The sequence below is a fragment of the Mustela erminea genome, chromosome 5, assembly GCF_009829155.1.
Source record: "Mustela erminea isolate mMusErm1 chromosome 5, mMusErm1.Pri, whole genome shotgun sequence".
NCBI classification, from domain to species: domain Eukaryota; kingdom Metazoa; phylum Chordata; class Mammalia; order Carnivora; family Mustelidae; genus Mustela; species Mustela erminea.
In genome coordinates, this window is record NC_045618.1 from 46,305,640 (window position 1) to 46,328,687 (window position 23,048).

Here is a 23,048-nt window from a genome sequence, read left to right on the forward strand (position 1 = left end):
GATTTGCTACAAAATAATCCAGAGTGGTGGGGATATAGATAAAACAAGATTGGCTACAAGTTGGAAGGTATTTGAAGCCATATGAGGGGTATATAGAAAAAATAATACTATTCTCTTCACTACTGAATGTTGGAAATTTTCCATGATAAATTAAAAAACACTGTGGTTAAAGATTACCATGACACTGTCCATATTTTCAGAAGTATAATTCGTTAAAGACACTATTCTTTCTTTCTAAACTCATTTAGAACCAGAGGCTGCAGCCACTGCCACCACACAAGGCGATAAGCCAGGAAGAACTTACAAAACAAAACCAACCAAAAGACAGAAATAACATTTACTTTATTAAAACTTTGAGGAAGCTGAACGAGGAAGGAGGGATGGTTTTTTCCACCTGGGGTTAAATGCCCCTTGCGTTCTGCTGAGTTTTCCTGAATCTCTGCCTCACACTTGTGCGCCTCTCAATGTAGATGTTTTAGTGACAAGGCTGCCTGGACACTGAACACATCATACAATTCATCTTTTATTTCTACTCTTTCTGTATCTCATCAGAGAGCAAAAGGACACACAGGCCTATGGGGTTAAGTGAGGCTAATCGCATTAGATTTTAAGGTTTATGAGCTTAGGCATACTTAGGCATATCTGTTAACTCTCAAATGCAAAATATATAAATTTAACAGTGCAGATTTAACCAAAATGAACAAAGGTGTCAGCATCTTGCACCCCAGAGCTTCCAACTACATGAAATCATTTCCTAAGCTGGTGTCCTTTCCTGCTTACCCTGAGTTGGATTCCACTAAGTTTGGTGCTTGAGGTTTACCTCCCTATAGCAAATGTCTATTTTACAAATTTGCATTTTGGGGTGAGAATGTGTTTTGTCAATGCGAAAATGTGTGTAGTGATTTGGTAGGCAACAAATATGGGGGCAAAGGCTCAAGCTAAAAAATAAAAATGGTATTTATTCAGCTTGTTGGAAATATAAATAACACAATAGATGACAAAGAGCAAAATGAAATAAAACCCTTGACATGTTATATGATCGATCATTTCCAGGCACAACAATATTTATTAATGAATATAATAAAATTAATTTGATTTTTATCTGTTTCCTCCCAGCTTTAACTACATGGGTGCTTCTGGAAGCTTGAGTTTCTAAGTAAACTCCACAGCTATACCGGCCCCTATAATGTGACTGAGTGAAGTTATGGTCCGACTCCCATAGGGAATAAATGTCTATCAATGGGGATACTGCACCTCTAGACCTCTGGGAACTTAAAAACCATGTGTTTTTGTTAGGATCCTACTAACACAGGAAAATGCAGCCGTTATCCATTAAAACACAATCTGATATGGGTAGAGGTTTTCCAAGTTCTCTGCAGGACCACCAGACGATTCTACCAAGCTTTTCTGGCAGCCTCGCCTGCAGCCTGCAGCCTCTCAAGAGTCACAAACCAAAGATAAGGCATTTCTGACCTTTCCTCCTGGAAGTCAGAGAGTTCTCTGGTTAGGGAGATTATGGAGGTTTTGCATCAAGTCTGCCTTCACACTCAGTACCGGGGAAAAGGCTGCTAAGTCTACCCAGTGCACGCCTGTGTTGAGCATACTTACCCATCACACACAAGGCCGTTGAGAGTAAATGAACAAGTCACTCTGGACCAAGCCCCTTCAAAACAGAGGCAAATTTGGTGAACCAAGGCCACTGCCTGTTGTAATAACCCCAGTTCACCTAGGTCCTTTCCTGAAGAACCATATTAATCTCCTGATTCAAGAGGCATCTCTGGCCAAGACAGAGCACACAAGGAAAACATAACTTCTGGGTAGGGCAATGCCATATGGAGTTTGGAGGCTGTGGTTTAGTCTACAGCATAAGAAGATGGTGGCATCACTCGTTTTTAAGAGCTGGAAAGAGCCATGGCTGGACCACAATCCTGGAGCATCTTTACTAATGCAGCTTAATGGCCGTTGCCCAGATGTCGTTGCTGGGGAGCGGGGGAAGGACCCATCCTTGGGGAACGGAGTTGCCTTTGGGATGATCAGATGGCACCAGGTACTGATCCCAATCATGCCTTAATAAGAACATTGTAGAACAAAAAGTTTATTTCTGTTTTATTCCAAGCAACATGTTCAGCAACTAAATACTCTATTTCAGGACTTAGCTTTCAAATGACTGATGTACTAGTCTGCTAAAGAACTTGATTTCTAGGCATTATGCAAAGATCGTATTTCTTAAATGTACATATAAAGGATAAAAAACTGCAAAGAACTTACAATCTTATGGATAACCAAATAATATACAGTTGATCCTCATTATTTGCAGGTTCCGTATCTGCAAATGTGCCCATTCACAAAAATTCATTTGCAACCACACAATCATTACTCGTGGGGCTTTAGTGGTCACTTGCCAACATGCACAGAGCAGTGAAAAATCTGAGTCCCTGACAGGCACATTCCCAACTGAAGTTGAATAAGGTGATGCCATCTTCCTGTTTTCAACCTCACACTGTAAAAAAGTGTCCTTTCTGCAGTCTCTTTAGTACCACATTTTCCACGTGTTTGTGCTTTTACTGGTACACTGCTACAGTGCTAGCTAGCGTGAGAAGGCAGGGGTATGCCTTACAGAGAATACGTGCGTGCTAAAGAAGCTGTGTTGAGGCAGGAGTTACAATGCTGCTAGCTAGAAATTCAATGTTAATGAACTGATAATATATATTAAATAACATGTTTTTAAAAAGAAATCCACATAAAACGATGTTATGTATTGATCGGCTGATGGAAAAGGCTGTGGCTTCAGGCTGACAGGAACCTAACCCCGTATTTCCCCGAGGGGTAGCAGTCCAGTATTCTCTAATTCACTACCTGCAGCTTTACAGAATATAACTATGGTGAATGATGAGAATCAACTGTACTTATGTTCAGAAGCTAAAACTTGTATGTTAGCCAGAAATACGCTTTTCCCAGAACACCAACTTGGTATGCTCCAAAGCATCACTAGAGCTCTGGAAGCAACCTGAGAGATCGCTTAGTTCAGTGATTTTCAAACCAGGCTTTCAAGACCATGAGGCCCCAAGCAGATGTTCTGGGGAATCTAGACAACAACAAAGCGCTTCCAGTCAATAACAGATTTGAACTGCCTAAGGAATTCGCTCATTCTAACTATTTTACAAATGGATTTCTCAGAAGACTGTCTCTGGGAAGGGCACTACTGCTGAAGTTTGAAGGCCACATTCTAGTCCACCATTTGCATTTTGTAGGTGAGGAAAGTGAGACCCAAGAGCGCTGAAAACTTGACCCAGCTCATTAGTAACTGCAGATTAAGATGCGACTCCTTGTTCCTAGCTCTCCTGGCTCTGACCTGTGGAACCTACAGGACGGTATGGCACTTAAACAGTCTCCACAGGCAAGTAGGCAGGGAGGGTTTCCTACCCTTGGTCTACTTAGCAGCATAAGAGAATTAGGAAAAGGAAGCCAATGCTTTAATACAACAGTTACAGCATGAGACGATACTTGTTGGGCAAATCACAACCTGAGTTTCAGTTTCTTCACCTGTTAAAACAGAGACATCTACTTCTCAAGGACTGAGGACTAAAGGCATGTGTGGTAACCTTGGAACCTCGAAACTTTACATAAACCCATAAGGAATTAAAAAAAAAAAAAAAAGAAGAGGGCCAGCAAGCAATATAGCAATAGACCTCGACAACACAAGCACCTCAAGGGCTACTTGCTACCCAGGGGGAAGGCAACATGGAGAGTGTTAATCTGACCTTATCTGGATGAGGGCTGGCAGGGAGTGCTCGGCTTGGAGGTAATACTGTCGGAAGGGCTGCAAGAGGTGAGCGAGTGGGAACTCATCTGCAAAAGAAAGGCACATTACCACATCATCATTCTTCATATTCACAGTGTACTTCTCCATGCAAGCTAACTGAGCCTGTGACTATGACAATGTGGTCAAATATTTCATCTTTGTGATTTCCAGTACACAGTTTAGAATTTCTTGCAGGTGCCATTAGCTGCCTACTACCTCTTAGCTTACGTTGAGATCATCCACGAGGGAAAAAAAAAAAAGGTGCCAATCAAGTATTTTCCTTTTCTCCCCTGGTTACAGAGGAACTTACCTGGATCCCCAAATAACTTGGACTCAATTTCACGCTTCTGAAGTAAAATCTTCTCTTTTTCTTTCCTCTGTTTCTTTTCTAGTTCTCTTTTCCTCTCTTCCTCTTGTTCTCCTTCCAACATGACTCTGAGGGCTCTCTCTTCAGCTTCATACAATTCAGAGCGTTTTTTAATTAGTTTTCTTAGTCGCTGAAGATGATGCTCGAAAGTCTCATCTGCTGAGGCTGGGGGACAGACACCTAGGCAGAGATCCGAATGGTATTTTAGAGATAGCTATCTCTAAAATTTATCCCAAAATCGGCATTCTAATGAGCAGACTCAAAGCCCCGTTTAGGTTGCCATTTGCAACGACGCTGATGGAACTAGAGGGCATTATGCTAAGCGAAATAAGTCAATCTGAGATAGACAATTATCATGTGATCTCACGGATACGAGGAATTTGAGAAACAAGACAGAGGATCCTAGGGGAAGGGAGGGAAAAATGGAACAAGATGAAACCAGAGAGGGAGACAAACCATAAGAGACTCCTAATCTCAGGAAACAAACTGAGAGTCGCTGGAGTGGAGGGGGCAGCTGGCTGATGGACAATGCGGAGGCTATGTGCTATGGTGAGTGCTGTGAATTGTGTCAGACTCATGAACAACAGACCTGTATCCCTGAAACAAATAATACATTATGTGTTAATAATTTTTTTTTAAAAAGCTCTACTTACACTATGAATTTGCTCAGAATCTGTAAATTCTAACCAATCTTCAAGGTTCAATTTGATCCTGAGTCTCCAATTAGTCTGACCCTACCCTGGCTGACTTTCCCTAACTCCTCTCTCTGGATCATTCCACTTAACCTGATTTTATTTATTTCTAATGGTTTTGATCCTTTGGTTGGGCAATGATCTCACTAAAGAGAGGATCTCTCAGGGCCTGGGTGGCTTCAGGTCAGGTCATGATCCCAGGGTACTCGGGCTCCCTGCTCGATGGGAAACCTGCTTCTCCCTCTCCCATTCCCCCTGCTTGTGTTCCCTCTCTCACTGTGTCTGTCAAATAAATAAATAAAATCTTAAAAAAAAAAAAAAAAAGACAGAGAGACGATCTATCTTATACTTCTTCATTCTGATATTCCCATAGCACAAGCTCCCAGACCAACCAATAAACAATTCTCTTGTTGATGGAGCCTGAAGTTCTGGGAGAACACACTTGGATAACGAGGAAGAAATACAAATAACCAATCACACTGACCTCACAGTCTACTGCTTGGTGTAGGACAACCAAATATTTCAGTTTGTTCAGTTTTAGTATTGAAAGCCCAGCATCCTGGGAAACCTGGGATGGTTAGTCACCCTGATTTAAATGTGAGGTCAGCTAATAGGACAGGCAACATAGCTAGTGCCACAATTGGGAAAATTTGATTACAGACCAGTTAATAGGTGATATCAAAGGATTATTACTAATTTTGTTATGTGTGATAATTGCATTATATTGACTATGGGCATTTTATTTAAGTGTTCTATTTTTGTGCATGAGTGAAAAAAAATTTTTAAAGATTTTTTTATTTATTGGGATGCCTGGGTGGCTCAGTTGGTTAAGCAGCTGCCTTTGGCTCAGGTCAGGATCCCAGTGTCCTGGGATCAAGTCCCACATTGGGCTCCTTGCTCAGCAGGGAGCCTGCTTCTCCCTCTGCCTCTGCCTGTGCTCATTCTCTCTGACAAATAAATAAATAAAATCTTAAAAAAAAAAAGATTTTTTATTTATTGAGAGAGAGAGAGAGAAAATAAGTGGGGTGAGGGTTACAGGAAGTAGCGGACTCACCACTGAGCAGGGAACCCAATGTGGGGCTCAATCCCAGGACCCCAGGATCATGACCTGAACCAAAGGCAGATCCTTAAATGACTCCTGATTTTGGCTAAGGTCATGAAATCAAGCCCCGGGTCACTCTCCCCAGTTAGGAGAGAGTCCGCTTCTCCCTCTCTTTCTGCTCCTCCCCTGGCTTGTGCTCTCTCTCAAATAAATAAATAAAATCTTTTAAAAATTTTCCTAAGGAAATGTTTTAAAGTTTAATGAACACTTGAGTGGGTTACAGTTGTGCACTCACTACCACCGGCCCTGAGACAGAGAAGCTGCTGGTGATTCATCCTGGAGTGATGTGGATGTGGGCCATCCACAAAGATTTTAAAGGCAAATGTATTTATTATGGAAGCATCTTAACAAGGCCAGATTCAAGGAAGATAAAAATTTGCACACCACATACATAGTCAACCATTTTTATTTCCCGTTGAGCCTGCAGTAATTTTTGCTCATCCATACATCAGCAACGTTACACAGTTCAACACAGTATGTACAATTTCTACATGTCCATTTCAATTCTCTACCTTCTTTTCCAGCCTTTATCATTACTGAATGTCTCTATCCTGTTTCATCAAATCAATGTACCATAATTTACTTAACAAGCTCCCTATTCCTGGACACTTAGGCTGTTCCAAATGTCCTATTATCATATACTGTTACAATCAATACTCTGGGACATGTCACTTTTTTCCTTCTACAGATTATTTCTCTAGGATAAATCCTCAGGAGAAGAAATGTTTATGAATACTTCCAGGATCACCTAAATGTGGTACTAAACTGCTTCCTAAAAGAGCTGACTGATTCAGGCCTTTGAAGGTCTGACTGTTTTCTCCTTCAACCATCACCACTAAGTGGTTGTGGAATTCCTTCACCTGAAAGGCTAACATTTCTCCAGGTCATTTTCTCCTAACTGCTTTGCTTGAACAGGTTTCCAGTCACTCATTACCAACTATAGAAACTCTACATCTGAAATCCATCTTCTACGAAGTGGCAAACCATTTTCCAAATACACACAAAATTCTTATGCACTGAGAAGCTCAAGCTGTCACTACTCTGTTTCATAATAATTTCATGATTGTTTAATTTCCTTACCTAGATCAGGAATTGGTAAACTTTTTCTGTAAAGGGCCAGACAGACAGTACTACAATCTGCCAGTACAGCCAAAATATAGACATTCCCCATGAGGAATGGTGGCCTGCTCCCATCTCAGGCTGCTGGGGCTGCACCTCGAATCCATACCTCCATCAACCTTTCATTGATCACTTCTAATCAGCATGACACAGACTGAGAAATGGCAGTCCTCACCCCCTCTTTCTCTTGATCCCATGTACTAACACAGTTTAGGTTCCCTCCACCCCTCCCACTCACTCCTCGGGTTCTTGCAGGACCTACATACCAATGCCTTCTTTTCCCTTCAGTCCCCTACACGTTAGAGCCTAGTCCAGTCTTTGAATCTTCGCATGATGAGAAAAAAGCTGCTACCTCTAAAGTCTTAAGGATGATTCTTCTCTTCTCTGACTAGGTCTTTCTACCCTCTCAGTGTACTTATGTCCTCCTCCCTGGAGACTGTCGGCTTTCCTAAAACCTCCAACTGAATGTATCCGAATCTACCTCGCCTTCTACTCATCCTCACCAAAACTTGGGTTCATTTTTTTTTTTTTAAGATTTTATTTATTTATTTGACAGACAGAGATCACAAGTAGACAGAGAGGCAGGCGGGGTTGGGGGAGGGAAGCAGGCTCCCCACTGAGCAGAGCCCGATGCAGGGCTCGATCCTAGGACCCTGGGATTATGACCTGAGCTGAAGGCAAAGGCTTTAACCCACTGAGCCACCCAGGTGTCCCACTTGTGGTCAGTCTTAAAGCAAAACCCTAACAGCCCTGTGCTCACCTGCCAGTCGCAGAGCACTCCTGGCAGAAGTCATCTGATTATGTGATCCAGCGCCAGTACTCAACTACATCAGCTGTGCCCGTAGCACCTCCCTACAACCATACTCCCAAGCGGTCTCTAGTAGGCTTCTACTCAATCTTCACAGCAGTTATTTCAAAACTTTACTGCTCTCCTAAAGCCTTCCTTCTCTATGGTCTCTGAGCAAACCATCTATCCTATCTCAGTTAAAACAGGCTAGTAGGCAGGAAATCTCTTAACTTTCAGTCCCCATTTCACTCATCTGCATGACTACCCATCCTTGTCTCTCCTTCATTTTCATTCCAGTGGAAGATGGATCCTTTTAAGGGCTCCTGGGTGGCTCAGCCAGTTAAGTGTCTGCCTTCAGATCAGGTCATGATCCCAGGGTCCTGGGACTGAGCCCCATGTCAGGCTCCCTGCTCACTGGAGAACCTGATTCTCCCTCTCCCTCTGCTGCTCCCCCTACTTTACTTTCTCTCTCTGTGTTCAAATAAATGGAAAAATAAAATCTTTAAAAAAAGATGGCTCCTTCTACACTTAAGTTAATCCCTCTGCCTGGGATCAGAGTCTCCCTAGCTCCTGCAGGAACTTGAGCCATCAACAATCCCTCCTGCTTCTCTCTGATCCCCTCCCTCTATTCATATCTTTGCTCGGCAATGAAATGTGTTCAACTTTTCCCCATGACCCTAAGATTACCACCCACCCCTCTATGCTGTCAGATACTGAATTTCCTCTCTCCTTTCTTCACAGGTAAACTTTTTAATAAGTTAAACTCACTGTTTGCTTTTCTCACCTTCTATTCCCTCTTTAATCTAGTCTAGTCTGGCTTCTACCAATACCGTTCTGCTGATCATCTATTGGGTATTAATATCCATGGATTTTCCCCAATCTTTAGGTACCATCATTACTCCTTCTTACAGATGAGGAAACCAAGGCAAAGAGATGTCTGGGTAACCAGCTCAAGATAACTCTGGGCATTCTCTCTGGGCATTTGCCACTTTTCAGGAGGGAGGTGACCTACCTTCTCTTATCTCTGACCTCTCTTGTGACCACACCTTTATCCATCTGGATTTTGACATTCCCGACGATTTTGTCTTTTTGGCCCTCACCTCGCACTGTACAACTTCCTGAAGGTCATGCCTACTTGTGGCTACATGCTGATGACCTCTTCTCCAGGATGTACCCCTAGCACCTCAAACTGACTATGTCCCACACTGAACTCGCCAAACCCAAGTCTATTCCTCCTCCCATGGCTGAGTTCCCCAAGTTATTTACTTATACACTCCCTCTCTCCTTTATTCATATTTCTTAAACGCATTTACTATTCTCCAACCCACCATCTGATCCTTAGTTCACACTCCCATATTAACCACGGTCAGACTACTGAACAGTCTTCTCAGTCTCTCTCCTCTTCTCTCTCCATCCTAGATGCTCCCAAACTTTCTCTGCTCCACCAGCACTAATCACCACTGTCATTTCACTTTCTGCTTAAAATTTTCAATGGCTTCCCCTCAGCTTTCAGCATAGGGGAGCAGTCTAGTCTGGCCCTTAAGACACTTTGCAATGTGGCCCTGTTTACATATCCAGCCTCATTCTCTGAGCCCTTATTTAGAGGTACACATACCTTGAAGGAAAAGTTTTAAGTACGTAATGGAACCAGCAGCTAGTTACCAAATCATTTTACATTCAAGTCGATTAACTCCAGGGAAGCTGCTTTTTTACAAACAGATCACAATTCCTCCAAAATTCCCTCCCCTTCTTTTGGACCAAAGTGAGGAAGACTAATAGAAATTACGCTAGGAAATTTACTTGGCAAAAGTTTACTGACCACTCACCTCACAGAGGGCATGGAGCAGGAGAATATTAAACAAAAGCCCTCGGATATTCATTCCCCAAGGAAGAGATAAGGTAGACACCATAGATCGAACTCCCCTTTGACTCATGAATGTGCTATGGGATCATCTGCGTCCGAGGCCTGAATCTGAATCAGTTACTCTGAAGGCTGGCATGCAGAAGCTAACCACTTAGCTAGTCAATGTGCTTGGCTGAATCCACAATGGTCACATCCCAATGAAACTTTATTACAGGCCTGACTCACAGGTTCCATTTATATTTTATTTTATTATTATTATTTTTTTAAAGATTTTATTTATTTATTTGACAGACAGAGATCCCAAGTAGGCAGAGAGGCAGGCAGAGAAGTGGGGGGAAGCAGGCTCCCCGCAGAGCAGAGAGCCCGATGTGGGGCTCGATCCCAGGATCCTGGGATCATGACCCGAGCCGAAGGCAGAGGCTTTAACCCGCTGAGCCACCCAGGCACCCCTCTATTTATATTTTAAAACACACAGGGGAAGTCATCTGCTATCATAATACTTGCTAATTTATGTGTTCTCAACTATCCCTGGTGAATATCAATGGCCTACAGCCTACTAAATAAGGTAGCATGTGGTCCAAGTCAGGTGCAAGTGAGGAGGAGGTCACCTCAGCCCAAATCAGGGAAGGATAGAGAATGTTGCATGTGTATTTAGTTCTGCAGGACAGTGAGAGCTTAAAATGGAAAAGATGGAACTGAGGGCCCTCTGCACGAATAGACTGGCAAGAACAAAGATTAAGACAGGGAGGGGCGCCTGGGTGGCTCAGTGGGTTAAGCCTCTGCCTTCGGCTCGGGTCATGGTCTCAGGGTCCTGGGATCGAGTCCCGCGTCGGGCTCTCTGCTCAGCAGGGAGCCTGCTTCCTCCTCTCTCTCTCTCTGCCTGCCTCTCTGCCTACTTGTGATCTTTCTCTGTCAAATAAATAAATAAAATCTTTAAAAAAATATAAAAAAAAATAAAACACCACCACTTAAAATTAAGGAATAGGAACTAGTAAAAAGAAAAATATATGTGCCCAAAACAAACGAAAGGACATAAATAGTCCTCTATATGAATGCTGAAATGGTTAAGTAGTTCTTAAAACAGTCTTAAAATTGTAGTGTTGTCTTTGAGCACCCATATTTCAACTTTCTGTAGAATTCATGGATTCAGTTACAAAAAAAAAAAAAAAAAAAAAAAAAAAAAAAAAGACAGGGAGGGGCGCCTGGATGGTTCAGTGGGTTAAACCCTCTGCCTTCGGCTCAGGTCATGATCTCAGGGTCCTGGGATCGAGCCTCGCACTGGGCTCTCTGCTCAGCAGGGAACCTGCTTCCTCCCCTCTCTCTCTGCCTGCCTCTCTGCCTACTTGTGATCTCTATCTGTCAAATAAATAAATAAAATCTTTAAAAAAAAAAAAAAGATTAAGACAGGCAAATGTTCAAAGCACAACTAGGGATCTTCTAGAAAACCAATGCTCCCTCTAGAGGTAAGAGGAGATGACTGAGGTTTTATGATCCAAAAGCATGTAAGCTGAGGACATCATACAGTCTGCAAGGCACTCCTTGCCCTGTCCAACCATTCACACCTCTTTAAATATCAATGTTTCTGGTTGGAAACATATCTAAAGGAGCATGCCGAGTTTTCAACACCTCCTGATGAACCTAGTAAAAGTAGGATAGCTTTTGCCTTGAAACATGGGCAAAGTTGACCAGCCATGCCAACCTCACTCAGAAAAGCGTGGTCAGGAATGCCGGGGGTAGGAATGATGAGTCAAAGGAAAGGCAGTGTATGGGTTCCCACACCTGTCTCTCTTTTCAACCCTGGAAACCAAGGGGTAAACAAAGTCTGAGGCTTCCTACTTCAAAAGTTCTGAGGTACTGCTGACAAGCTTTATTACTCTATTGGGTGAAAATAAAAAATTATCAAATATTTTTCCTTAAAAAATGGCAGGGGGAGGGCGATAGGGTAAAGAAAGGGACAGTGCAGGGCAACAGAGGAATAAATACAAGTAGAAATCCAGAGCCACGGTTACCCTTTCTTGCTGCTGCCTCTTTCCTGAGCTTCCTCAATTTCTCCAAGGCCCGAAGAATGTCCACCATTCTTTTGGTGTCTGCTTGTTTTTTCCTCACTTCAGATAAGACACCATCAGCAGCAGCTTTAAGTTCCTGCTCCTGGAAAGAGAGTCCATGAGACAGACTTAGTTTTTGGAACAACCCTACGGCAGAGAACAGCTGCCTAGCAGTGAGCTTTTGAAGATCAGACAGTTGCAAGGTTAAGAGTTTCTACTGATCTCCCTCCCAATTTCCTACATTGGACACAATTCCTCTCCTGCACTGTTCCAGCCAAGGGATTATCTTCTCTGCAGTTTCCATGCAGGTTCTGATCTTTGTTTCTTCCTTGGAATTTGTTCAAATGTAGTCCAAGGAACCCTGCACCAACTTTAGGTTGGAAGCTCTCTTATTAAAAATGTGGACTCCTGGGGTGCCTGGGTGGCTCAGTGGGTTAAGCCTCTGCCTTCGGCTCGGGTCATGATCCCAGGGTCCTGGGATCGAGCCCTGTGTTGGGCTCTCTGCTCAGTGGGGAGCCTGCTTCCCTTCCTCTCTCTCTGTCCTCCTCTCTTTCATATTTTATTTATTAATAAATAAAATATTTTTTAAAAAAGTGGACTCCTGAACCCAAAGATTCAGACCAGGTGGGAAGATAAGGAATGGGTTAGAAAGGCCCAGGACTCCACAATTCTGTCAGTGACACACAACATGCATAGCTTGTACTCCAGTGTTCTTAAGTGCCTAGGATTTTTTGACATGAGAGCCTTTCAAACACTGAAGACCCTATCCTACTCTTCTTAAGCTGGTTCACATGTAGACAGAATGACTGGTTCCTCAAACCACCACTCACAGGACCTGGTCTCCAATCCCCTCAGTGTGGATGGTAAGAAAGATCATTTTGCCTAAAGCTCTCTTCCCATCTATCAAATAAATGCCTGTACTTTCACCATCACAACCACACCATACTGTTCCCCTCTTCTGCTTCTATTAACTTCTCTACCCAGAACTGCACCTGTTGCTCTCACTTGGCTTTGACATCTCCTTTAAGACTCAGTTCAGATGTCACAGTATCACCTACAGAGTCTTCCCTTATACCATCCCCCAAACTGGATATTCCTTCTCTGGGTTCCTACAACACCTACAGGTGAAACCCTAACACATACTGTGCTGTATAGACATGGTCCCCATGAGGCTCTAAGCCCCTTAAGGACAAGCACTATATCCTATTCACCCCTATCACCATCACCAGGTCTGGCACATAATGGGACCTTACTAAACGTCTGTAGAACTGATGCAAACTCCTTTAGATTATGGTGTTGCTTCCATGTATTCTCCATTAAAACACAGATACTCGTGGAGGTGTGAAGACAAAGCTCGCCATCATATTTCAGGGGGGAGTTATTTCAGATTCTAGGGCAGTAACAGACACAAGGAGGAAGAGGGAGGAAACCCTAGCTGGTTGTAGAGAGTGAAGGGAGTGGGGAAAACACCTAGAGGCAACCAAAAGTAATGAGAATGTCTTAAACAAGTATCTGACCAATTTCCATTTCACCGTGGCCCCTACAGAAGACTAACAGGCTTTGAAAGGAGACAACATGGGCTCAAATCAGGAGTAAAACTGCTAAAACCCAGCTGTGTGATTGTTGGCAAGTTAGTGTCTCTATGCCTCAATTTTCTAATCTGTAAAATGGCGAGAATACGGGCACCTGGGTGGCTCAGTGGGTTAAGCCGCTGCCTTCGGCTCAGGTCATGATCTCAGGGTCCTGGGATCGAGTCCCACATCGGGCTCTCTGCTGAGCAGGGAGCCTGCTTCCTTCTCTCACTCTCTATCTGCCTGCCTCTCTGCCTATTTGTGATCTCTGTCTGTCAAATAAATAAAATCTTTAAAAAAAAAAAAAAATGGCGAGAATACGGTTTACCTCTCACGGTTGTTACAGGAATTAAAAATCTGGCATATGCAAGGGCTTTCGCAGAGTTTCTAGTATGCAGTAAGTGCTCAAAAACACCACTGTTAAACCTGGGGATATGTGGTTTAAAATTCCTAAACAAAGGAATCTTGGGAAAGGCATCACTACTGCCCCATTAGCCAATTAGGGTAAGGCACCAAGTGCTCTATATTTGTATTAAAATCAGCAGACCCATATAAGAAACAGGAACCCAGATTTTTGTTCACCTTGAACGTTAGTTAAATAGAACATTGTAGCAGGAGACGGAACGTCTGTCATCCCTGCAACGCCACTGCGTAATCCCAGACCTTGTTTACAGGACTCGCAGTGCACCTAGAGCATTTGTGTTTTGTACTACACGTCATTTACATGCAATCAACGTGAAGACAGGAGGTCGGAAAGCCTGGCTACCTTTTTATCTTAAGGATGAAGAAAAGGAGGCTTAAGCATCGGAAACGACAGCGCAAAGCCTCACGGTCCTTCAGGTTCCAAACATCACTACCCCCAGCCACCGCGCAGCTGCGGCTCTTACCCGCTTCTTCTCCTCCACCTCCTGCACGCACTTGACCCTCCAAAGGTCAATCTCCTGTTCGCGCTCCACCGCCCGCGCGGCTTCAGCCTCCCGCTCGGCTTCGCGTTCTCGGGCCCTCTCGCGAAGCCGCAGGCGGCGGCGCCGGACCCTCTCCAACCTCCGCCGCGCCTCACCCACATAGGCGGCCTGGGTCAGCAGCTGTAGTCTTTCGGCGAGTTGCGCGCGCAGCGGCGCAGCCTGGGCATGCAGCAGCACCCAGGCCGGGCCATCGGCCTCGGCCTCGCGCAGGGCCTGGCCCAGGTCACGCAGCCGCCGCACCAGGTGCAGAGCCCCGCGCAACTGTGCGCGCACTTCGCCCAGACTGGGCCCGGCGGGCGCGCGCGGAGGCACGGAGCAACCGGCCCGCCGCGGGGTTCCGAACACCGCCTCTAGCCACTGCCGGTCACGCAGGCGCTGCAGAGCCGCATCCCCAAGCACGTCGGACGGTGGCGGCGCCTCAGGCCAGTGCGGGCTCCAGGGCGGCCCCGGGCCTGGCGGCGGCGGCCGCGACCGCTCGCCACCGTCGGTCCCCGGGAAGGGACGGCACTGGGGCGGCGGCGGAGGCAGGGGCGGTGGCGGCACCGGGTAGAAGACGCCGCCGCCGCTACCGCCACCGCCGCCGCCGCGAGAGGCTTCCCCGGGGGCCCGGGGCTGCAGAGCCAGCGGGGGCTGGAGGAAGGGGGCGGAGGCCCCCAGAAAGGGGCCGGGCCGCTGGGGAAGAGGCGGCGGGAAAGCCGGGGAGGGCAGCGGCGGTGGCGGACAGCCGAAGGGAGCGGGAGGCGGCGGCTGCGGAGGCGGAGGGCCTGCGCGACCTGGGGCGAAGTAGGGCGGCAAAGCCATATCCACCACGGAGGGAGTCTGAGCAGTGACAGGAATTTGAGTGGTTCCCCTAGAAAGAGTGTCTTCCGGGGAGGAAGTGACGTATACACGCGCGACACCAGCAGGATGCGCCCGGCCCCGAGAGCCCCAGGCGTGTGTGGGCGTTCCTTCAGTTCTTCAATTTCTAAGTAGTGATCTTGAGCATTCTAGGTGGGAGCCAGCTGCACAGCAAACATTGTAACCAACAGATGCAGTTTCGCGCGTGAAACTACCTGTAAAGAAAACACATTAATTAAGTAGTTATGCAAACAAATGCAGAAGTGCAGCGGTGAATGGAAGTACTACCAAAGAGGAAAACACCGGGCAAGAAGAGCTTACAGATTTTGACTTAGTCAAAGAAGTTAGGGAGACTGTCCTAAGGATTTCAGCCTGACAAGTAGGAGTTGGAGAGAAGCACAGTTCAGATAGGAACAGCATTTCTAAAAACTCTTTAATAGTAGGTCTAGTCGGGGAACTGAAAGAGTGTTAGTATGGAGGTGATGTGATGTTGGGGTCCTGGAGCTAATAATAGTCAAGAAAGAATTCTTGAGACGTCTTGGGTGCACAGAAGATGGTTTTATGAAAGCACGGAGACAGGACCCATGGGCAGGAAGAGCTGCACTGGGATTGGTTATATACTTTTAAGTTGGAGTGGGGGTAGAAACAGGAAATTTCCAAAAAGATGTTCATATGTTAAAGAATACTTAGAGGATCCTGTAGGTCAGGCTGTAGTCAAGCTAAGTTTGTTTTTTTCCTCTAGCAAAGTATTAACTTTAAGATAATTGGGAGCTGGCGTGCCCGAGTGGCTCAGTTGGTTAAACAACTGCCTTCAGTTCAGGTCACGATCCCAGAGTCCTGGGATCAAGTCCCGCATCGGGCTCCCAAAGTCCTGCATCGGGCTCCCAGCTCCATGGGGAGTCTGCTTCTCCCTCTGACCTCCTCGCCTGTCATGCTCTCTCACTGTCTCTCTCGCAAATAAATAAATAATTAGAAAAAAGAAAAAAGATAATTGGGAATTTCTGGAGGAATGTCCTTCTCTGCTTGTCAATGGGCAGCAAATTGTAAGGAAATTTGATCTACATTTCCTTTTGCCTTTGTTCTTCATGTCCGATGGAGTCTAGAAAGCCTGGAGGGAGCCTGGGAGGACAGAGTGAAGGTTTCCAGGATCTCCTATCTTAAAAGCAATGGGAAACCGCTGGAGGGGAAGGAAAGACCATGTTGCAAAATTAGGTATTTAAAATTAAACTATTCTGAGATAATTGTATATTTGTGTGCAGTTGTAAGAAATAATACAGGGAGATCTTATGTACTCTTCACCCAGTTTCTCCCAATGGAAATATCTTGCCAAAGTGTAGTACAATATTACATCTCTGACACTGACATTGATACAGTCAAGATACAGAATATTTCCATATCATTGCTTCCAGGTTCCCTTTTATAGCCACACTTAACTTCCCTTCCTTAACCTTAGGCAACAACTAACCTGTACTCCTTTATGTAACTTAGTCCTTTCAAGAATGTTATATAAATGGAATGATATAGTACATAACCTTTTGGGATTCTGCTTTTACTCAGCATAATTCTCTGAAGATTCATGCAGGTTGTATCAATAGTGTTTCTTTATATTGCAATAAAAGTGTGCAAAAAAGATGTGAATAAAATGAAACCACTTTTTAAAACCATTCACATATTGAAGGATATTCAGGTTGTTTCCACTTTGGGGGTATCATGAAGAAAGCTGCTATAAACATTTGTATATGGGTTTTTATGTAAATATAAATCTTTGTTTCTTTGGGATAAATGCCCAAGAGTGCAACTGCAGGGTCATGTTGTTGCAGGGGCTTTTTTCTCTGTTGGCGCCTGTGGTTCTTGGTCACACTGCTTCAAAGAATGAAGAGGTAGACCAGACAGTGGTGGGCAGCAAAGCAAGGTTTAAATTTTATTTGTACTTCCTTAATGGCTAGTTATGTTGGACATATTTTCATTATGTTATTTGCCATCTGTATACCTTCTTCACTGAAATGTCTGATCCTATCTTTTGCCTATTTTCTAATTGGATTGTTTTTCTGTTGATATTTTAGAGTTGTCCCTGTATTCTAGATACAAATCCATTGATATCTGGCCTACAAATATTTCCTCCCAGTTTATAGCTTGTCAATCCTCTTAACAGGGCAGGATTTTTTTGTTTTTGCTTTTAAATAGAACAGAATTCTTTTTTTTTTTTTAGAAGGTTTTATTTATTTATTTGACAGAGAGATCACAAGTAGGCAGAGAGGCAGGCAGAGATGGGGGGGAAGCAGAATCCCTGCTGAGCAGAGGGCCTGATGCGGGGCTCAATTCCAGGACCCCGAGATCATGACCTGAGCTGAAGGCAGAGGCTTAACCCACTGAGTCACCCAGGTGCCCCTAGACCAAAGTTCTTAATTTTAATGAAGTCCAACTTACCAGTGTTTGCTTTTATGGATCATGCTTTTGGAGCCAGATCAAGAACTCTTTACTTAGCTCTACATCCTAAAAATTTTCTCCTGTGCTTTCTCTAAAAGTTTTGTAGGTTTACATTTAACTCTGTCATCCATTCTGAGTTAATTTTTGTGTAGGGTGTGAAACTTAAAGTGTCACTTGAAACCTTGAGGTTCTACCCCCGCCACCCTCCCCACTGTGAATGTCCAATTGCTGAAGCATCACATTAGATCTTTACTTTTGAAAGCAGTAATAGAGGACTCCATGGGTAAGAATCCTGATACACGGGATGCCTGGGTGGCTCAGTTGGTTAAGCCACTGCCTTCGGCTCGGGTCATGATCCTGGAGTTCTGGGATCGAGTCCCATATCGGGCTCCCAGCTCCTTGGGGAGTCTGCTTCTCCCTTCTCATGCTCTCTCTCCTCTCAAATAAATAAATAAAATCTTTAAAAAAAAAAAAAAAAGAATCCTGATACACACTGATGAAGGATCAGAAGGCAAGCCAAGGACAAAGCACAACTGACACCCTACAAACCCCACCTGCCCCCACTCCCAAATGAAATTTGTTTCATATTCCTCAGGCACTCCTGGCTGCCCTAAAAGAAGAAAACAAATGGTTAGCTAATAGAGACCATAGTTGCAAGACATGTCTCCATTAGTTTACCAATGTCTTAGTGATTTACAAGGAAAAGCATTTTTGTAAGTATTTTTTTTTTTTTAAGATTTTACTTATTTGACAGAGATCACAAGTAGGCAGAGAGGCAGGCTGAGCCGGAGGGGGGATGCAAGGAGAAAGCAGGCTCCCCACTGAGCAGAGAGCCCCATGCAGGGCTCTCAGAACCCTGGGATCATGACCTGAGCAGAAGGCGAAGGCTTTAACCCATTGAACCACCAGGTGCCCCAGGGAAAAGCATTCTTATCATTAACCTAGCTTTTGGAAACCCATAGACTCAACTGCCTGGAGCCCTAACATCACCTGTCCCTCCATAATGACGTGAAAACAAAGGTAAAAGGGAATGTAAATAAAATTTCCTTATAACCTGAAGCCCACTGACAAATACTGAGGCAGGCAGAGTATAACATTCCTCTAGGAAACTCCCAACTAACTTTTTTAAAATTAATTTTTAAATTAATTTTTTATTAACATATAATGTATTATCTGTCACTCATCAGTCTTACATAATTCACAGCACTCACCATAGCACATACCTCCCAGTGTCCATCACCAAGCCACCCCATCTGTCCCACCCCCCTCCACTCCAGCACCCCTCAGTTTGTTTCCTGAGATTTAAGTCTCTTAAGAGAGACTCTTAAGAGAGGGTTTGTCCCCCTCTCTGGTTTCATCTTGTTTCATTTTTACCTCCCTTCCCCTATGATCCTCTGTCTTGTTTCTCAGATTCCTCGTATCACTGAGATCATATCATAATTGTCTTTCTCTGACTTATTTCACTTAGGATAACACCCTCTAGTTCTATCCACGTCGTTACAAATGGCAAGATTTCATTTTTTGATGGCTGCAATATATATATACACCATATATACTACACACACACACACACACACACACACCCCACATTTTCTCTATCCATTCATCTGTCGATGGACATCTGGGCTCTTTCCATAGTTTGGCTATTATGGACATTGCTGCTATAAACATTGGGGTGCATATACCCCTTCGGATCACTACATTTGTATTTTTGAGGTAAATATCCAGTGGTGCAATTGCTGGATCATAGGGTAGCTCTATTTTCAACTTTTTGGAACCTCCATACTGTTTTCCAGAGTGGCTGCACCAGCTTGTATTCCCACCAACAGTGTAGGAGGGCTCCCCTTTCCCTGCATCCTCCCCAACATCTGTCCGGACACTCCCAACTATCTTAATGTTAATGCTTTGCTAGAGGGAAAAACCACCTTAGCTTTGCAATAACCAGGCCTCCAGTACGAGAGTCTTCTTTAGCATATCAAAGTCCTTTTGGACACTTCTCTTTCCTTACCTCCCCCAACTCCCAAGTATTGAATTAGCCATTCCTCACAAACCCAGTGCTGAACACTTTCTGCCCACGGGTCCTGGCCCTGTACTTCATTAGTAAAATCACCCTTTTGCATCAAAGATGTCTCAAGAATTCTTTTGGCCCTTGGCTTCGGACCTCACCAGCATCCCAAAACTACATTATATACCCAAGAGCCGATCAATGTCTGACCCCCACAACCCAATTTCTCAGAAATTTTAAACAACATTTTACATGTATCATTTTAAATACTGTACATAAAAGCCTTCATTTTTTTATCTTAAATTTATTATGTAAGATAACCAATACTGACATGGGAAAAATGTCCTTACTACCTACAGCCTATTGACAAGTCCTTAACGCAGAGTGACATTCCTCTAGGAACTCAGGTGCCTCCATGCTAATACTTGGCTAAGGACAAAAGGCAATTTCAATTTTAGCCCAACTTCCCAGGATCCTGTAAGTCTACTTTAACATATAAAAATACCTTTGGAGGGGCGCCTGGGTTGCTCAGTGGGTTAAGGCCTCTGCCTTAGGCTCAGGTCGTGATCTCAGGGTCCTGGAACTGAGCCCCACATTGGGCTCTCTGCTCAGCAGGGAGCCTGCTTCCCTTCCTCTCTCTGCCTGCCTCTCTGCCTACTTGTGATCTCTGTCAAATAAATAAAATCTTAAAAACAAAACAAAACAAAACAACAACAAAAAAAACCTTTGGAAATTTATCTCTATTCCCCAAGATACACGTTGGCAATCATCCTCCAAGCATATGACCTATTGGTACACATCTGAAGGGTCTCACGCCTAAGGTTTTATTAGACAGTAATAAGTGGCTTTTCCCAACAATAGCTAGCCCCAAGGTCCTGAAAACCTTGCTTCAAACTCTTTATAGAGACTTCCCCTATCTCTAAACCCCCCCACCAACTTCAAAGTATATAATGGGCCACTCCTCATGACCTCAATGCAGCTTTTTCTGTTCATGGGTCCTGTCCCCATGCTTTAATAAAACTCTTTTTGCACCAAAGTTATCTCAAGAATTCTTTTTTGATCATTGGCTTTGAATCCTAACATCTTTCCTACATCAAATACCAAACATTTTTCTATTTGAAGTGTCACCTTTTCCAATACTTAACTCCTATATTTTCATACATATATTTCTGGTTTTCCTTTTCCATTTATTCACTGGTACACACTTAAGTTTTTAAAGCTTTTATATATATATATATATATATATATATATATATTTTCTTTTCCCCCCTCTCTTTAAGATTTACTTGACAGACACACTGAGAGAGGGAACACAAACAGGAGTGGAAGAGGGAGAAGCAGGCTTCCCTCTGAGCAGTAAGCACAATGTGGGGCTCAATCCCAACCACGACCTGAGTCAAAGGCTGACGCTCAATGAGTGAGACACCCAGGTGCCCCATTATTCATACTTTTAATGAATTTTTTAAAATATAAGCAGCAGCACCCTCATTTTTTTTTTAAAAAACATTTTTAGAGGAGAGGGAGATAAAGAGAGCGTGAGCATGGGGTGGGGGCAGAGGGAGAGGGACAAGCAGATTCCTCGATGAGCAGAGAGCCCAAAGCAGGGCTGGATCCCACAACCCTGAGATCATAAACCAAGATGAAGGCACTTAACTGAGTCACCCAGGAACCCCTCTTCGTTCTTCTTTCAGCGTGATTAGGTGGAAAGGTGATGGAACCACTCTCCTTGAAGTTAAATCCTGGCTATTGTTTAGTGGAAAGGTGATGTAACCAATCTCCTTGAAGTTAAATCCGGGCTGTTGTTTTTACTAGTTGTGTGACCTTGGGAAAGCTACTTAAGCACTCTAGGCTTCAATTTCTTTATCTACAAGAAGGGTTGATAAGAGCACCTGCCTCAGAGTTGTTACATTAAATGAACACAGTGACATAAGCACTGTAGGAGTGTCGTCATCATTTTGCTTATCATTCCTATTTTTCCATATGTACTTTAGAATCCATTTGCCTATTTTCAATTTTAAAACTTCTTTGTATTTTACTGTAATATTCATAAATTAATAAAGGGTTAATAGACATCTTGGTTTCCCATACTGAAGAACTGTCCCATACTGTCCCATAGACATACTGAGTTTCCCCACTGAAGAACATGGGATACCACTTAAGATAATCAAAAACCCCTACCCTTCCACTCTTCCACTGCTATCACCTTAGTCCAATCCGTTATCTTTCAAAAAGTAATAAAAAAATAAATAAAAAGGCCTAAGTATGTCCAACTCAATCCTTGATCTATAGTGTTTGCTTATAGTGCAACCTCAGTGGTCTTTGAAAACAAGTCAGATTACGTCATTTCTCTGTGCAAAAACCTTCCAATAGCTTCTCACCTGGCCCAGAATCCAAGTCTGGAAGCGAACTAGAAATAGGAAAAACAACTTTTAGTTTACTGTGGAGTGGATGTGAATTGAAAGCGGTTTTGTCTGCATGATGAGAAGTGATCTGAAAAACAGGAGGAAAATTATGAGGTAAGAGAGGGGCACGTGCTGAAGGGCTGTCCACCATGAGGCCGCTAGTCATGTTTCCCTCCATTTTCCTCTGAGCCTTCCCTTCCCAACAATCTAAAATACACATCTAATGATGTGCAACTCTCCTGTTTAATACCCTTTTAATAATTCCCCACTATTTTCTGCCTAAAATTACAACTTAATATGGCATACAAGATATTCTATTGTTTTAAAATGTATGGAGACATTATATATGATGTGTCCAATATCGGAGACATTATGTATGCTAAGTGCTGATTATAGTTAACAGAAGATACAGGGGGTATTTTGGTTTTGTTTTAATAAATTTTTTTAAAAAATTTTATTTATTTATTTGACACAGAGAGATTACAAGTAGGCAGAGAGGCAGGTGGAGAGAGAGGAGGAAGCAGGCTCCCTGCTGAGCAGAGAGCCCAATGTGGCTTGATTCCAGGACCCTGGGATCATGACCTGAACTGAAGGCAGAGGCTTTAACTCACTGAGCCACCCAGGCACCCCATAATAAATTTTTCAAAAGATTTTTATTTATTTACTTGACAGAGTGACACAGAGAGAGAAGGAACACAAGCAGGGCGATTGGGAGAGGGAGAAGGCTTCCACCAAGCAGGGAGCCCAATGCAGGGCTTGATCCCAGAACCCTGGGACCATGACCCCAGCAGAGAGCAGACATTTAACGTCTGAGCCACCAAGATGCCCTCAGAATACAGTTTTCACCCTACTGGGACTTATGGTATACCTGAAAAGTCATGTGAAAAATAAGCTTGGGATTTTCCAACTCCTAAAGCTCCGTAGTTGTTTCGTATTTGTCAAGATTTTGATTTAATTTTTGTTATTTCTTTCTGGCAAATTCCTCCTTGATCTTTCAGATCCATCTGGCCCACCACCTTTTGTGTCACCACACCTGGTACCTACCTCATTTCCGTAATTATGA

The 23,048-nt window shown here is 43.8% G+C and overlaps 1 protein-coding gene across 1 annotated transcript; it reads right to left on the reverse strand.

The window, feature by feature from the left end:
- Positions 1-325: 325 nt before the first annotated feature.
- On the reverse strand, positions 326-15,347 carry PDCD7 (programmed cell death 7). Its single transcript, XM_032342877.1, has 5 exons — positions 14,237-15,347; positions 11,743-11,881; positions 4,113-4,349; positions 3,762-3,849; positions 326-2,066 (listed from the first exon to the last, which is right to left on the reverse strand). Exons 1-5 carry the CDS (start codon positions 15,113-15,115, stop codon positions 1,943-1,945), a joined length of 1,467 nt encoding a protein of 488 aa, XP_032198768.1. The 5' UTR covers positions 15,116-15,347; the 3' UTR covers positions 326-1,942.
- Between the last annotated feature and the right edge of the window lie 7,701 nt (positions 15,348-23,048).

Coding starts and splice junctions, on each gene's coding strand:
- PDCD7 (XM_032342877.1), bottom strand. CDS start 15,115: ATGGCTTTGCCGCCCTACTTCGCCCCAGGTCGCGCAGGCCCTCCGCCT. Junction 4,350..11,742: donor AGAGGCAGCAGCAAGAAAGG/GTAACCGTGGCT, acceptor ATCTCTGCCTAG/GTGTCTGTCCCCCAGCCTCA. Junction 2,067..3,761: donor CCAGCCCTCATCCAGATAAG/GTCAGATTAACA, acceptor GTTCTTATTAAG/GCATGATTGGGATCAGTACC.